This window comes from Salmo trutta, chromosome 15 (genome assembly GCF_901001165.1).
Source record: "Salmo trutta chromosome 15, fSalTru1.1, whole genome shotgun sequence".
Lineage (NCBI taxonomy): Eukaryota > Metazoa > Chordata > Actinopteri > Salmoniformes > Salmonidae > Salmo > Salmo trutta.
The window spans coordinates 14,592,878-14,610,123 of NC_042971.1; the positions used below are offsets into that span (position 1 = coordinate 14,592,878).

The following is a 17,246-nucleotide window of genomic DNA, read 5'->3' on the forward strand; positions in this document are numbered from 1 at the left end:
CAACTATGTAATTATTTCATTCATTCAGATCTAGGATGTGTTATTTTAGTGTTCCCTTTATTTTTTTGAGCAGTGTACTGATATGTACATATTTTCATTCACCCCTTTAAATTTGTGTGTACTAGGTCGTTGTTGGGGAATTGTTAGATTACTTGTTAGATATTACTGCACTGTTGGAACAAGAAGCACAAGCATTTCGCTACACTCGCATTAACATCTGCTAACCATGTGTATGTGACCAATAACATTTGATTTGATGTGATTTTTGACCACTGTCATCGCTGAGTAACTGTTTTTATCTGGAAAGGAGAACCTGAAATAGTGTAGATGTACTGTAAGTATAGTTTATGCACTTGTGTTTCACGTGGAAATATCTCTTGGCAGGAATATGGTTTTTTTTATTTCTACTTCATTCATTCCACTGCCCTGTGAAAGGGCAACTTTGAGCTTTCACTTCTTCTTGGTCATCTTCTTTAACAGTCTGACACCTTCTGTCCTTAATCTGCTTTTGATTACTTCTATCGAACCAGGTGCAAGACCATTACCACGGTGCCCCTGGGATGAATCCCAAACCTCTCCCCACCACAGTCACTATATTTCCACAAGGTTTGTCTCTTCACCCTAAGTGGGGATTGCCTCAGAAAATATCCCGTGTTGGTATTTGGGTTTTGTTTGTTTCTTTGCCGGCCCCCATTGCAGGACTGAAGGGCTAAAGAGGGGAGAGAACAATGACGCATTAACCAGGCGGGCGGGCGGCGTTATGCCCTGTGTGCTGTGCTTGTCCCTCGTCCCTCACCCCGGTCACTTCCTTTCATCCACAATGCCTCCAGATTTCATCTGCAAACTGTGGGGCTCCATAATCGGAGGAGGATGATGATGTGTCCCGAGGCTTTTTCGACTCCAGCTAAATCACACAGACTGACGCACACAGACAACAGAGCTGCACGCCACAGCATCTAAAAGGTCACTCTAAGAATAGCACTCTCCCAAAAAAACACACACACAAATACATAACAAATTAACCATTAGCTACTCTGTTTAAAACCAGACTATGACTCATCTTAGAGCGATAGAAGGGGGGGGATGTGGAATATGAAAATTGAAACATGCCGAATGCGATTGATTCTTTTTACGGTTGAGAGTATAGCTCTAACCCGGGCTCTGTTTAAACAACGGTTTTCCAATTCATTTATTCTGTTAATGTGCTAAGAAGGAGACTAATGAATGTCATACACCCATATACTAGCCCTAAATGTCCTATTTGTTACTCATAGACCCCAGTTCCTTTGCCAATACACCTCATCCCTATTACTTGCCTGTCTCAGCCTTGTTACCCACTTTCCTTAGGCCTGTGTTCCCCAAATCACAAACAGTAACCCATATTCAGCTTTTTGCTGCACATCCTAATCCTGTTATTTGCATATCTTAGTCCTGTGTCCTCCGGCCATGTATTCGCTACTCATCTTATAGAAAACTCATAGCACAGTGGTATAACACATGTCCCAACCCCATTTACTTTTTTCCTACCGCAAACTTGAATGGACATTTAAATGGACAATAGACATCCATCCAGACCCTTTACCAGTATGAGCCTTCTGTATCCCTAAACCCCATTACTCATATAAACCAGGTAAATCCATGGGCATACTCATATAGAAGAGGTTTACCCTAGTATTCTTACAGACCAGGTGTACACTTGCATGTCCAACCCAATATTGATAAAAAAAATATATACAAAAAAAACAGGTAAACTGAAACATGTCAGCCTCAATTGTCATAAAAATAGGAGTACTCCTGCATTTCAGCCCCAATATTCATACAAATCAGGTCTACACCTGTATTTCAGCTCCAAGTTACTTACCTACATAGTCTGCGCCTGTGCTTGAACTCAATTAGTCAACTTAGCCTGGCCTTAATGTGCTGAAGCCTGAATACTCATAAAGTGTATACCAGGTCTATCCCTGCACCTCAGCTCCAGTACTCCTACCAACCAGGTCTACACCTTTGACTGAGTCCCAATACTAATATAAACCAGATCTACATCTGCATATCTCAGCCCCAAAACCCATACAAACCAGGTTTACACCTGTGGCTATTCAGCAAGATCTAACATTGTGCAAAAGACACTAAACAAACCTATTGACATTAAATACGTGTTTAGTTATTACCCAAGTTCAGTTTATGGGTCTATACATGGACAATTCCCCCTCAAAAATAACAAAATATGGCATTTTACAGTCAAAACCACTGATTTAAACAAATGTAAAGGCTAATGGATAATGGTACAATCATCTGTAGCATCATCTTGATCAAGTATATCCGTAACCCAACATCAAAAAATAAATAATCTGCTATGATTAAATATACTGTATATAATAAGTTAGAGCCACTGTATTTTCCCATTGGTAACAATTATATTTTCATATCCCACAAGCATCATGGATTCAATGTATTGAACATGAAGGCCTGTATGTAAACTAGACCCTTTAAACATTATATTTACAAAGAAAATATTTTAAAATGTCAACAATGTATGTGCTTTTTAAGCTGTTGAATAGTGACTTGTGGTGCCAAATTAGTCTCTGAAAGTGCAACTTTTTGATTGTGGTAACCTTAATAATGCATAGTATAGGACTTATTTGTGGATAAGTACAACTTTAAGTTCTCTAGAGCCTGTAAAGTACAACAAAACATTTTCTCTCACTATTGTGACCAATGGGACTAAATAGGTCAACGCAAATGCTCAGAAATGTGTTTGGCAAGGGACTAATCAAATGGAAGAAAACAACAAGGTCTGACACAACTTGCTCTCAAAGAACTTTATCTTCCTGCTCTCCCTCCCATAACCCCCCCCCCCCATCAATGATCTGCCCTGATCTCTGAACAGCCAGCCAGATGGGTGTAGCAGCTCCGTACCCCCGGCTTAGCCCAGTGACTAAAGGGTTGAGTTTGCATTAAGGTTACCCAAGTATGGAGGCAGACACTGCAATGACTTACAGACAAATCCTCTAGTGTGTTGTCTGTTTCTCACTCTCGGACTGCTTGCCCTGCTTGCCCATGGAAAGCTAGTTCCTTAGTTGTCAGCAGCATGGGGCTAGATCAGGACACTGTCTGAGGAGGATGTAGGGATCCGCAGGTAGACTGGTGGCCCTCGAGGGGCCTTAATGTGATGTGACATAGTGAAGGTCTAAGTTTGTTGACATTGCCAGAGGATGAATACCAAATCAAAGCAGACACAGCCTCCTTATAAAGCAAACCTTAGTAAGAAACAAACATCTTGTTTCTCTGTATCCTTGTGCTCCCCCTAACTGACCTATTTTACAACCGGTACAGAACTCAATAAATCACGCTAATCAAGTGACTCTGTCTTTATGTGCTTATGGCCAAACTTGAAATAAAACTCCAGCTATGTGCTCTGAATGTACAATATACCTAATGCCCTACCAGTGGTCAACATTTCCCATATCAGCACAAATGGAACGGTAGTTAAAATACAGAGTGCAAGGGCATGATCCCTCCTCTGCTACCTCTGAATACATTTTCACCAGATGGTGTGTTCCAGAATCTTAAACAGAGGCAAACTCCACAAAGGACTACATCATTACAACAGGGGCATTCACTTTCCCTTGTTACGTAACAGAACACCTATTTTGTTTATCTAACCAATATGTCAAAAGAATAGAAAAATACTTTCCACTTAGTCCTCCTCCACACAGCATCTATTGCTTGAAAGCAAAATCAGTCTGATTATAGTATACTATTTCCAATCAATGTAATTCCCTCTCAGTTGTATAGACAGTGAGTGACTTTCCAAGACATTGTATCGTACCTCTGTTTTGTTCACCGACTTCAGAGAAAGTATTATCCCGGGGATCTGAGGCTAGCATGTGAATATAAAAGGCAACAGCTGTCGGAGCAGCTGTGCATGGTAGATACTGAGCGCTTCTTTGTCATTTATTATTTGCTTTTAATCTTTACGAAAATGAGGCGTGCCAGGTTTCGTCGCACTGCACGCATACACTGACAGGTCTGAATGACTGTGGCTGCCCATTCAGTTTATCTTCTCCATACACCGCTTTACACTTTCAACAGGTCAGGTTACCTTTCACTATCTATACGTGCAATAGTTCACATGATATACAGGCTACTTAAAAGAGTACCTCAAACGTGACCTCCTGATAACGGCTATATGCCGAAAGGAGTTGGATCTGTTGTCATCAAAGACATTCTGTTCATCTTTCACAATACTAGTTAGGACCACGACATGGAGTTTTTGAAAAATGAATAGGCTATCTGACATCTGTACCCTCTTAGAAAAAAAAGGTACCAAAAGGGTTCTTCGGCTGTCCCCATAGGAAAACCCTTTTTGAGCCAAAAAGGGTTATTCAAAAGGTAATCCTATGGGGACAGCAGAAGAACCCTTTTAGGTTTCTACGAGTGTAGCCTAACAATCATATGTGTAATGACACCAGTATTAAAATCAATGACCAAAAGAGTCAATATAATAAATGCATCGTACATTATGTCCCCTTCGCAGTAAATGGAAAACTATCCGGAAGTGTCTTAGAACATAGCAAAATGTGTACCTTCGGTACAACAACAATTGCCTTCTAAATATACAGAGATGTAATCTGAAGAAAATGTTTAGACCTAATTGCTCTACTAAAGCATGTCGGATACAATCACGTCTGTTTCTTTATGCCAGGGAGATAGTCCTAAGCAGATGAAATATAGATCCATTCTGCGTGATCAATATCCATTTAAGCGAAACATCTAAATAAATGAAGTATCTTTTAAAGATCTTTCTTAATTTGCACTCCATCCCTCCCTCCAGAAGCCAAAAAGACTCTTGCCACATTATATGATAATTGTAACAGATTGTGTTTCCTCTGGTTATCACTTCTGTAGCTGCCATTTAGGGGAAATAACTGCTAAAATGACATTATATCTTCATGACTGTCACTATTTAGGTTTGGCCTTTTAGAGGAAACGTGTCAGCCATTTTGTGTTGGCCAAAGGTAAAGCTCCCTGTCAGGCTGTACACCAAAGAATATCACGGTGACTACCCAACCTATCCACGCATTTCTATACAAGCCTCTTAACACACCACCACATATAATAAGCATTCAACAACTAAAAACAGCCTCTGATAAACTTTAGCTGCCGAGGAGCCATTTTCCTCAGGTTAATTCATTTCCTGCTTTGTTTCTAGTGGAATGCACCAACAGACAATGTGTGCATGCAAAATGTCCTGTGTGGCTCAGTAGGTAGAGTGTGGCACTTGCAAAGCCAACGTTGTGGGTTTGATTCCCATGGGGGACCAATACAAACAGAATACGAAAATGTGTGCACTCACTACCGTGAGTCGCTCTGGATAAGATCATCTCCTGAAATAATGCATGTGTTTTCCTCTGTTACTAGGCACAGAGTATTTTAATTCACCAGGGTGCACATATCATGCACGCTGCATGCGCCAGAAAGGGGGGCTCCTTGAGTAAACCACAGCACATTCAGAACAGGGAAGCTCAGAGAGAGAGAGACAGAGAGTGAAAGAGATAGAGGAAAAATAACGAGACCATTACCTGACACGGTCCTGACGATCTCGGAGGTGTTCCTCAGGCCAACAAAGGAGAACTGGTAGAGCCTCCAGGAGCGGATGTCTCCCACCTCCACGGAGCTCCTCTTCCACTTGTACACTATCTCCTCTCTGGGGTAGCCATCTGAACAGGGGGGTTGACCATTAAGCTCTAGACATTACTACCTGGTGGTCTATGACTGAATTCATCCCATATTAAAATGTGTTGCACAGGTGATGTGTTAAACTATGTACTTCTGTAGCACTCCAGTGGTTATTAGGTTTAAGGCCACTGTAATGTAAAGTGGACAATGTATATTCAGTAACATCGTACGGTGCAATCCTAAATAGTGACTGGACACTAATAACGACTGACCTTGAGTCAAGTCTTTGTTGATTTCTGTCCAGAGAAGAAAACAACAATGCTACATCATGCTAAATGGGGTGATTTAATGCACCTCAACTTTCCCAAGTGCAAGTTTTTACATTTTTTAAACACATAGGATTGAAGGTTGTAGTCTTTATCTGCTGTCCACATTAAGGCCATTCTATCCTTCCAAAGATGCTTCCATGGCTATGCTTTCAGGATACATTACAAAATGGTTGCAGTGAATGTGGCACTCTTTCTCTGTGTGTGCTGAAAAAAAAGTATGCTGCATCGTGTGCTGCAACTGAGGGAAGCTAATGCACTTCAAACTGATTTCAGCCACTGGAATCATCCGTGGCTTTCATCAATTTTAAATGTGTTTTTCTCTTCTGTTTTTAGAGCTTCAACTCTCATTTCTCTTTCTTGTTGCCCTGGAGCTATTTAGGAACCTCTCTCTCTCTCTCTCTCTCTCTCTCTCTCTCTCTCTCTCTCTCTCTCTCTCTCTCTCTCTCTCTCTCTCTCCCCCTCCCTCCCTCTCCCAAGACCGTCCCATGGTGCATCTGTAGCTCACTTACAGGCTCATTACCACGAACCCCATCCCCACCAGCTCCTCATGAGGAACACTGATTTCTCTGGCTGTGGTCTCTCTCACCAACCCTGCCTGCCTGGCTACTGTATAGTGGTGTAAAGTACTTAAGTAAAAATACTTCAAAGTACTACTTAAGCTGTTTTTTTTAGTATCTGTACTTTACTATTCATATTTTTGACAACTTTTATTTTTACTTCACCACATTCCTAAAGAAAATTAGGTACTTTTTACTCCATACATTTTCCCTGACACCCAAAAGTACTCGTTACATTTTGAATGCTTAGCAGCACAGGGAAATGGTCCAATTCACAGACTTATCAATAGAACATCCCTGGTCATCCCCACTGCCTCTGATCTGGCGGACTTACTAAAGACAAATGCTTCATTTGTAAATGATGTCCGAGTGTTGTAGTGGGCCCTTGTCTAAAACAAGAAAATTGTGTTGCCTGGTTGACTTGATATAAGGAATAAGAAATTATTTATACTTTTAGTTTTACTTTTGATACTTAAGTATATTTAAAACCAAATACTTTTAGACTTTTACTCAAGTAGTATTTTACTGGGTGACTTTCACTTTTACTTGAGTCATTTTCTATTAAGGTATCTTTACTTTTACTCAAGTATGACAATTGAATTATTTTTCCACCACTGCTACTGTACTGGATCTAAACTCCTACGGTTTGGAGGTCAATGTAAAAACGTATTGCTTCTCCCTTTTCAAAATGTACTCCTGTCTCTTTCCTTTTCCCCTATCTCACAATAGTAAAAAGGGAAGAAAAAAAACATGGGAGCATTTTGTCCACTGTGCTGATGTCTTCATCAGCATGGTATGGTGCTTGTTCTTGGCTGCCACTGCTGTTGCAGTTGGAAGCGGGCATGTGGACGCCATGCAGAGAGAGATATAGAGTGTATGTGAGCGAGAGAGAGAGTGAGCGAGACGGTGGGGTAGTAGAGAGCATATGGCCAGACTTACAGCTTGAAAACTCCAGGGGACAGGAGTGCTCATCCATTGGAAAGTTGTTCAGTTTAAGCTGGCACTCGGCATCAATAGTCAACCTGCAAACAGAAAAACACACCGTTTACTGTGCTGGTTCTGTTTTGTAACAATCCTGTCTGATTTCTACCATTCAGCGGACTTGAAAGTCAGACTCATTAAACCTTCTAAATGACAAAATGGCCAATAATGACGTTACTCATCCATCCACTTTTGTCATGTATCATTCTATTCAGCATTAGGACGATACAATTAGCCATTGGTGAGGTTGGAGTTCCCTAACGAATTAATGAACTGCGGTTGCATTCTGGGAGAACATCAATCACAGCTGGGTTGAGGAGTCCAGTCCAGCATAGTTCCTCCTCTAATTAGACAGTATGAGAGAGTTATCTAGCTAGATAGTAGATACCGTTCATCCTTGACCACTGCGTTCTCTAGACTAGACCACATCAGTACTGCCAGGCCGAAGCTACTCTCCTTTCTTAACCGGGGGCACCAAATTAGGATAATTAACGTGGTCCAAAGCTCAATCAGTGCCGATAGAGAACTACCGCCTGTCAGATACAGTCAATTGGACTGTATCAGGGTCATCCATCGGTGCTTCTTCATTGGACATCTCACCGCAGTGTGTAGAGTATCCGTCCATCGTTCCAGATCCGAAGCATGCGATTGGGCGTGGTGATCCAGTGGGCATCGGCCTTCTTGGAGTTGCGAAAGAAGGTGTCGGGGATCCAGATCTTGCCCACCATGTTGCTGTTGAGACGCAGGACCTTCATGGTGCTGTTGAACTTTAACCTCCGGTCATACCACGTCTGGGCAAAAAAGATGTCGATGGTGTACTCCTGCGGAGAAACAAAAAACACAGGCTCGATTCAATCAAACCGGCATTGCGGTATTACGCAGTAGCTATTTCTCCTAAGGCCAAATGAGATCAGATAATGTTTTTTTGCTACTGTAACAACCTGCTACTATTACAAGGTAGACAACCCTCACAGGTAGATGTATCCCATTTCAGAATAAGAACTACGTGCACAGGCAGTAGTTCATAAACTATTGGGCTCTGTGTCAAAAGACACAAAGCCCATCACTATGGCAGTTTTGAGTGAATTCCATATACAGTCATCCTTTATATACATGTTAAAGTCTGTGTTGAAATTTAACAACTAATAAAAACATTACCATTGAGCACCCTGGGATCCTTAACTAGAGTGCCCTGAGACCCTTAACAGGAACGAGAGTCATCCAGAACTGTTAATACAAATCACTCTCCAGGTTCCACCAAAACGGTTTATTCTGAGGGCAGTTTTACAACTACATTGAAGCGTAATGCTGTCTGCCATATGTTGGAAGAGCACTTTCTCTAAGAAAAATGGCTTCCTTTCAGGCCATGAATCCTTTGTCCTGATGAAATAGTGGTGCTGAACTGGACCCTATCAACCTGAAAATGAAATGTTTAACGGGGTAAAGAATGGCTTCCCTGGGGCGGCAGGTAGCTTAGCGATCCAGCAACTGGAGGCTTGCCAGTTCGAATTCTGGGTCTGACAGGAAAAAATCTGTTGGGAAGTGAGCTGGCAACCGGAGGGTATCAAATCCTAGAAGTCATTGCCTGCTGTTGTGCCCTTGAGTAAGGCGCTCAACGCCCCACAATAACAGCTCCCTGGGTGCCCAGTGTGGCAGCTCACCGGACCTCTCCAAAACCTGTGTGTGTGTCTTTCGGAGGGGTTGGGTTAAAAGTGAAAGTCACATTTCAGTTGGATCTTGTGTGCAATTGACAAATAAAGTGATCTTAACTTTCCATTGTAAAGCAGTAGCATTATCTAACCTCATAACTTCCCTGAAAAGAGTTTTCTGCAGTGATCACTGTCTCCCATTCAACAGGGCTGGGATATACAGGTAACTTCCTACACTTCTCACAACTCCTCCAGTCCTTCTCTCTCCTCCTCCCCTCATTCTCGTCCTCCTGGCTTGGGCCACCACAAGCTGCCAGGACAGCTTCAATGCACCTTGGCATAGATTCTACAAGTGTCTGGTAATCTATTGGAGGGATGCGACACCCTTCTTCAATGAGAAATTAGATAATTTGATGTTTTGTTGATGGTTGTGGAAAATGCTGTCTCAGATGCCACTCCGGAATCTCAATTGGGTTGAGATCTGGTGACCGACACACACACACACACACACACACACACACACACACACACACACACACACACACACACACACACACACACACACACACACACACACACACACACACACCCTTAAAAACCCCTATGCTCCTTTGAGACCCCTCTTTCAAAGACACTGAGAACTGTTCTTCTATGGTAGCCAAAATAATGGGCAACTGGGCAGTTTTGTACATGATCCTAAGCATGATGGGATGTTAATTGCCTAATTAACTCAGGAATCATACCTGTTTGGAAGCACCTGCTTTCAATATACATTGAATCCCTCATTTACACAAGTGTTTCCTTTATTTTGGCAGTTACCTCCATGCAGTGCCTTCAGAAAGTAATCATACCCCTTGACTTATTCAACATTTTGTTTTGTTACAGCCTGAATTCAAAATGGATTAAACATACTTCTGTTATCACCAATCTACACACACAATCCCATAATATCCCATACATTTTGCAAATGTAATATATCTATATATCTTTAGCAAGATCTAATGTGCATACAGTACCAGTTAAAAGTTTGGACACACCTACTCATTCAAGGGTTTTTCTTTATTTTTACTATTTTTACATTGTATACAAATAGTGAGAACATCAAAACTATGAAATAACACATATGGAATCATGTAGTAAGCAAAAGTGTTAAACAAATCAAAATCTATTTTATAATTGAGATTCTTCAAAGGAGCCACCCTTTGCCTTGATGACAGGTTTGCTCACACTTGGCATTCTCTCAAGCAGGTTCACGAGGGATACTTTTCCACAGTCTTGAAGAAGTTCCCACATATGCTGAGCACCTGTTGGCTAATTTTCCTTCACTCTGCGATCCAACTTATCCCAAACCATCACAATTGGGTTGAGGTCGGGTGATTGTGGAGGCCAGGTCATCTGATGCAGCACTCCATCCCTCTCCTTCTTTGTCAAACAGTCCTTACACAGCCTGGAGGTGTGTTTTTTGTCATTGAATGTTAAAAAATAAATGATAGTCCCACTAAGCGCAAACCAGATGTGATGGCGTATCATTGCAGAATGCTGTGGTAGCCATTCTGGTTAAGTGTGCCTCGAATTCTAAATAAATCACAGAGAGTGTCACCAGCAAAACACCCCCACACCATCACACCTCCTCCTCCATGCTTCATGGTGGGAACCACACATGCAGAGATCATCTGTTCACCTACTCTGCGTCTCACAAAGACACGGCAGCTAGAACCAAAAATCTCAAATTTGGACTCATCAGACAAAAGGACAGATTTCCACTGGCCGAATGTCCATTGCTTGTCCATTAACTCTAATGAACTTATCCTCTGCAGCAGGGTCTGGGTATTCCTTTCCTGTGGCAGTCCTCATGAGAGCCAGCTACATCATAGCACTTGATGGTTTTTGCGAGTGCACTTGAAGAAACTTTAAAAGTTCTTGAAATGTTCTGTATTGACTGACCTTCATGTCTTAAAGTAATGATGGACTGTCATTTCTCTTTGCTTATTTGAGCTGTTCTTACCATAATATGGACTTGGTCTTTTACCAAATAAGGCTATCTTCTGTATACCATCCCTGCCTTGTCACAACACTACTGATTGGCTCAAACACATTAAGAAGGAAAGAAAGTCCACAAATTAACTTTAACAAGGCACACATGTTAATTGTTTAGAGAATGCCAAGAGTGTGCAAAGCTGTCATCAAGGCAGAGGGTGGCTTCTTTGAAGAATCTCAAATATAAAATATATTTTGATTTGTTTAACACTTTTTTGGTTACTGCATGATTCCATGTGTGTTATTTTGTAGTTTTGATGTCTTCACTATTATTCTACAATGTAGAACATAGCAAAAATAAAGAAAAACCCTGTATTGAGTATTTGTGTCCAAACTTTTGACTGGTACTGTAAGTATTCACACCCCTGAGTCAATACTTTTTAGAAGCACCTTTGGTAACAATTACAGCTGTGTTTCTTTCTGGGTAAGTCTAAGAGCTTTCCACACCTGGATTGTGCAACATTTGCCCGTTATTCTTTTCAAAATTCTTCAAGCAATGTCATATTGGTTGTTGATCATTGCTAGACAACCATTTTCAGGCAGATTTAAGTCAAAACTGTAACTCGACCACTCAGGAACATTCACTTTCTTCTGAGTAAGAAACTCCGGTGTTAGATTATTGTCCTGCTGAAAGGTGAATTCATCTCCCAGTGTCTGGTGGAAAGTAGACTGTACCAGGTTTTCCTCTAGGATTTTTTTTTGCCTGTGCTTAGCTTCATTCCATTTCTTTTTTACCCTGGAATACAACCCAGTCCTTAACAATTATAAGCATACCCATAACATGATGCAGCCACCACTATGCTTGAAAATATGGAGTGGTACTCAGTAATGTATTGTATTGGATGTGCCCCAAACATAACACGTTTTATTCAGGACTAAAAGTTAATTGCTTTGCCACATTTGTTGTAGTATTACTTTAGTGCCTTGTTGCAAACAGGATGCATGGATGTTTTTGAAATGTTTTATTCTGTACAGGCTTCCTTCTTTTCACTCTGTAATTTAGGTTAGTATTGTGGAGTTACTACAATGTTGTTGATCCATCCTCAATTTTCTCCTATCACAGCCATTAAACTGAGTAACTGTTTTAAAGTCACCTTTGGCCTCATGGTCAAGTCCCTCAGAGTTTCCTTCCTCTCTGGCAACTGGGTTAGGAAGGATGACTGTATCTTTGTAGTGACTGGGTGTACTGATACACAATCCAAAGTGTAATTTATAACTTCACCATGCTCAAAGGGATATTCAATGTCTGTTTTTTTACCCATCTACCAACAGGAGCCCTTCTTTGAGAGGCATTGGAAAACCTCCCTGGTCTTTGTGGTTGAATCTGTGTTTGAAATTCACTGCTCAACTGAGGGACCTTACAGATAGTTGTATGTGTGGGGTACAGAGATGAGGTAGTCATTCAAAATCATGTTGAACGCTATTATTGCACACAGAGTCCATGCAACGTATTATGTGACTTGTTAAGCACATTTTTACTCCTGAATACTTATTGACTTAAGACATTTCATCTTTTCATTTTTAGTTAATTTATTTAAAAAACTCTAAAATCATAATTCCACTATGATTTTATGGAGTATTGTGTGTAGGCCTGTGACAAAAAAATCTAAATTTTATCCATTTTAAATTCAGGCTGTAACACAGCAAAATTTGGATAAAGTCAAGGGGTGTGAATACTTTCTGAAGGTACTGTATATGAAGGGTATTCAATAGAGCACTGAAGAAAGGGGAGAGCAGTGCATGTGTGTGTGTGTGTGTGTATAGTCGTGTGCATGTGTGTTTGAGAGAGAGAGAGAGAGAGAGAGAGAGAGAGATGAGATTGAGAGAGAGAGAGATGAGATTGAGAGAGAGAGAGATGAGATTGAGAGCATGAGAGGAGAGAGAGAAAGGAAGAAAAAGAGGGAAAGTGAAAGAGAGAAAATAGAGATGGGCTGAGAGGGGGTATATTATTTGATTACTATTTGACAGTTTTATTTTTTTCATTATGCTTTATGGAACGGTAGAGCCCTGAGGTTCAAAAGTGATGTGCGGGTAAAAAAAAAATCTGGGGAGTTGTGTGTGTGTGAGAGGGCATAGAGGCATTACATTTTCTACAAAGCTTAGCCTAACAATAAAGCCCAAATCCACACCAAAGAGTCATAAACGAGATAAAAAGCAACTCTGTTACCCAGAACACACTTATGCCAATTCAATAGGCCATATAAAAAATATATAAATAAACAGACAGCCCAAAGCCAATGACATGGCTTTTCATTTGGGCCTTGCCAAGAGGGAGCTCAAATTTGCTCCCTATCCCACCTCTGTCTCTCAACACAGTAGGGGGGTCCATCCCATTCCACCCCAGCCTGATCTACAGTGAGGGAAAAAAGCATTTGATCCCCTGCTGATTTTGTACGTTTGCCCACTGACAAAGAAATGATCAGTCTATAATTTTAATGGTAGGTTTATTTGAACAGTGAGAGACAGAATAACAACAAAAAAATCCAGAAAAACGAATGTAAAAAATGTTATAAAATGATTTGCATTTTAATGAGGGAAATAAGTATTTGACCCCTTTGCAAAACATGACTTAGTACTTGGTGGCAAAACCCTTGTTGGCAATCACAGAGGTCAGACGTTTCTTGTAGTTGGCCAACAGGTTTACACACATCTCAAGAGGGATTTTGTCACACTCCTCTTTGCAGATCTTCTCCAAGTCATTAAGGTTTCGAGGCTGACGTTTGGCAACTCGAACCTTCAGCTCCCTCCACATATTTTCTATGGGATTAAGGTCTGGAGACTGGCTAGGCCACTCCAGGACCTTAATGTGCTTCTTCTTGAGCCACTCCTTTGTTGCCTTGGCTGTGTGTTTTGGGTCAATGTCATGCTGGAATACCCAGCCACGGCCCATTTTCAATGCCCTGGCTGAGGGAAGGAGGTACTCACCCAAGATTTGACGGTACATGGCCCCGTCAATCGTCCCTTTGATGCGTTGAAGTTGTCCTGTCCCCTTAGCAGAAAAACACCCCCAAAGCATAATGTTTCCACCTCCATGTTTGACGGTGGGGATGGTGTTCTTGGGGTCATAGGCAGCATTCTACCTCCTCCAAACACGGCGAGTTGAGTTGATGCCAAAGAGCTCCATTTTGGTCTCATCTGACCACAACACTTTTACCCAGTTGTCCTCTGAATCATTCAAATGTTCATTGGCAAACTTCAGAGGGGCATGTATATGTGCTTTCTTGAGCAGGGGGACCTTGTGGGCGCTGCAGGATTTCAGTCCTTCACGGCGTAGTGTGTTACCAATTGTTTTCTTGGTGACTATGGTCCCAGCTGCCTTGAGATCATTGACAAGATCCTCCCGTGTAGTTCTGGGCTGATTCCTCACCGTTCTCATGATCATTGCAACTCCACGAGGTGAGATCTTGCATGGAGCCCCAGGCCGAGGGAGATTGACAGTTCTTTTGTGTTTTTTCCATTTGCGAATAATCGCACCAACTGTTGTCACCTTCTCACCAAGCTGCTTGACGATGGTCTTGTAGCCCATTCCAGCCTTGTGTAGGTCTAAAATCTTGTCCCTGACATCCTTGGAGAGCTCTTTGGTCTTGGCCATGGTGGAGAGTTTGGAATCTGATTGATTGATTGCTTCTGTGGACAGGTGTCTTTTATACAGGTAACAAACTGAGATTAGGAGCACTCTCTTTAAGAGTGTAAGAGTGTGCTCCTAATCTCAGCACGTTACCTGTATAAAAGACACCTGGGAGCCAGAAATCTTTCTGATTGAGAGGGGGTCAAATACTTATTTCCCTCATTAAAATGCAAATCAATTTATAACATTTTTGACATGCATTTTTCTGATTTTTTTGTTGTTATTCTGTATCTCACTGTTCAAATTAACCTACCATAAAAATTATAGACTGATATTTTCTTTGTCAGTGGGCAAACGTACAAAATCAGCAGGGGATCAAATACTTTTTTCCCCTCTCTGTATGTCTCAGAGCTAATGAGCTTTCACAGTCTAAAAAAACAAGTATAATCAAACAGTCAGGATATCGAGGCCTACTGTACATGAAGCCTCAGAAATCAATTCAGTCCATCCTGCATTGCTGCTCCTGTACATCAGTATAACATTTACATCACATACTTTGTAGCATTTATTTTTTTTAAGAATAAGCTACTTTAAAAGCAGTATTCTATACATAACAATGGTTGTTGTAAAATATACGTCAATACATAAATACGTGTTCATAAATAATAGTCTACACTTGGAATAAAAACATAGACCATATATACAAAAGTATGTGGACCCCTTTCAAATTCAGATATTTCATCCACACCCATTGCTGACAGGTGTATAAAATTGAGCAGACAGCAATGCTTCTCCATTGACAAACATTGGCAGTAGACGATTCTGTGCTTCCAAATTTGTGGCAACCGTTTGGGGACGGCCCTTTCCTGCCTAAGCATGACAATGGCCCCGTGAACAAAGCAAGGTCCATAGAGAAAGGGTTTGTCGAGATTGGTGTGGAAGAACTTGACTGGCCTGCAAAGAGCCCTGACCTCAAACCCATCGAACACCTTTGGGATGAACTGGAACGCCGACTGGGAGCCAGGCCTAATGGCCCAACATCAGTGCCTGACTTCACTAATGCTCTTGTGGCTGAATGGAAGTCCCTGCAGCAATGTGCCAACATCTATTGAAAAGCCTGCCCAGAAGAGTAGAGGCTGTTATAGCAGCAAATGTGGGACCAAAACCGTATTAATGCCCATGATTTTGGAATGAGATGTTTGACAAACAGGTGTCCACATACTTTTGGTCATGTGGTGTATTATGGATAACCTATACGTTACCTGTTCGGCTGACATGTTTTTTTCTTGAAAATATTTGTTTTAACTACTGATAGTTATTAGGTCGACTACTGTAGGCTGTCTGTCTCGTAAAGGGAAAACACACTGCTACTGTTGCTGCTTGCTGGCTGTCAATCAAATGGCAAGGGGCTTGCCCAGATTCCGTCTGTCTGTCTCATATCAAACAAGGGATTCCGTGGCTAAGGTAAAATAGTAATTAAATTAATTGATTATTCATGTACATGAACTATACATTGACACATTAAACCCAAAACTAGAGGTATAACCTGGAAACGGTCTTTATTGTCGCGGGAGATTTTAACCAAGCAAATTTAAAACAAATTTTTCCAAAGTATCACCAACATGTATCCTTCCCCTTGAGAGGAAACAATGTGCTGGACCATGTGTACGCAAACATGCGTGATGTGTACAAAGCCATCCCCCGCCCCCACTTTGGCCAATCAGGTCACGTCTCTCTGTTTCTATTCCCCGCCTACAAGCAGCAACTCAAGAATTAGCCACCAACACAAAGTGAGACGCTGGACAGAGAAGGCAGACTCAATGCTGCAGGAGTTTTGAGAATGCGAATTGGAAGATTCATCCACCCAGGACTCATCTATCAACATTGAGGAATATACAGTACATAATCAGTCACAGGCTTCATTAGGAAATGTGTTGATGATGACTCGCAATAATCCGGACATAGCCCAACCAAAAACCCTGGATGAACAGAGAAATCCGTACCATGCTGAGAGCCCGTACTGCAGCATTCAATGTCAGCAGAATGAACCCTGATGACTCGGTGACACGCGAAATGTACAAGGCAACCAGGTACGAGCTCCACAAATCCATTAGAGATGAAAAAAAACAATACAAACTCAAACTTGAATCGATGTTCGACAAGTCAGACTCACGAAGCATGTGGCAAGGACTACAGGCTATCATGGACTACAAAGGCAAATCCAGCTGTGTGGTGCCCACCAAAGCATCCCTCCCAGACAAGTTTATCACATTCTATGCTCGCTTTGAGGCAGACAATATCGAGCAATCCAGGAAGACTCTACCTGCTGCTCTGGACAACAAGGTGTTTTTGCTCTCAAAAGAGTAAATATTCACAAAGCCTCCAGCCCAGATGGTATCCTTTGCCGCGTCGTCAAAGTGTGTGATGACCAGCTGGCTGGCGTCTT

The 17,246-nt window shown here is 41.6% G+C and overlaps 1 protein-coding gene across 6 annotated transcripts in view; it reads right to left on the bottom strand.

The window, feature by feature from the left end:
* The window catches only part of gabrg2 (gamma-aminobutyric acid type A receptor subunit gamma2), a 63,002-nt gene that overhangs the window by 33,710 nt on the left and 12,046 nt on the right, over positions 1 to 17,246 (bottom strand). For all 6 annotated transcript variants that reach the window (XM_029690490.1, XM_029690489.1, XM_029690488.1 and 3 more), the window contains exons 4-6: positions 8,147 to 8,367; positions 7,505 to 7,587; positions 5,583 to 5,720 (exon numbers count right to left, since the gene is read on the bottom strand). In XM_029690490.1, coding sequence (XP_029546350.1) covers positions 5,583 to 5,720; positions 7,505 to 7,587; positions 8,147 to 8,367 — 442 coding nt within the window. The remainder of the gene's footprint in view (positions 1 to 5,582; positions 5,721 to 7,504; positions 7,588 to 8,146; positions 8,368 to 17,246) is intronic.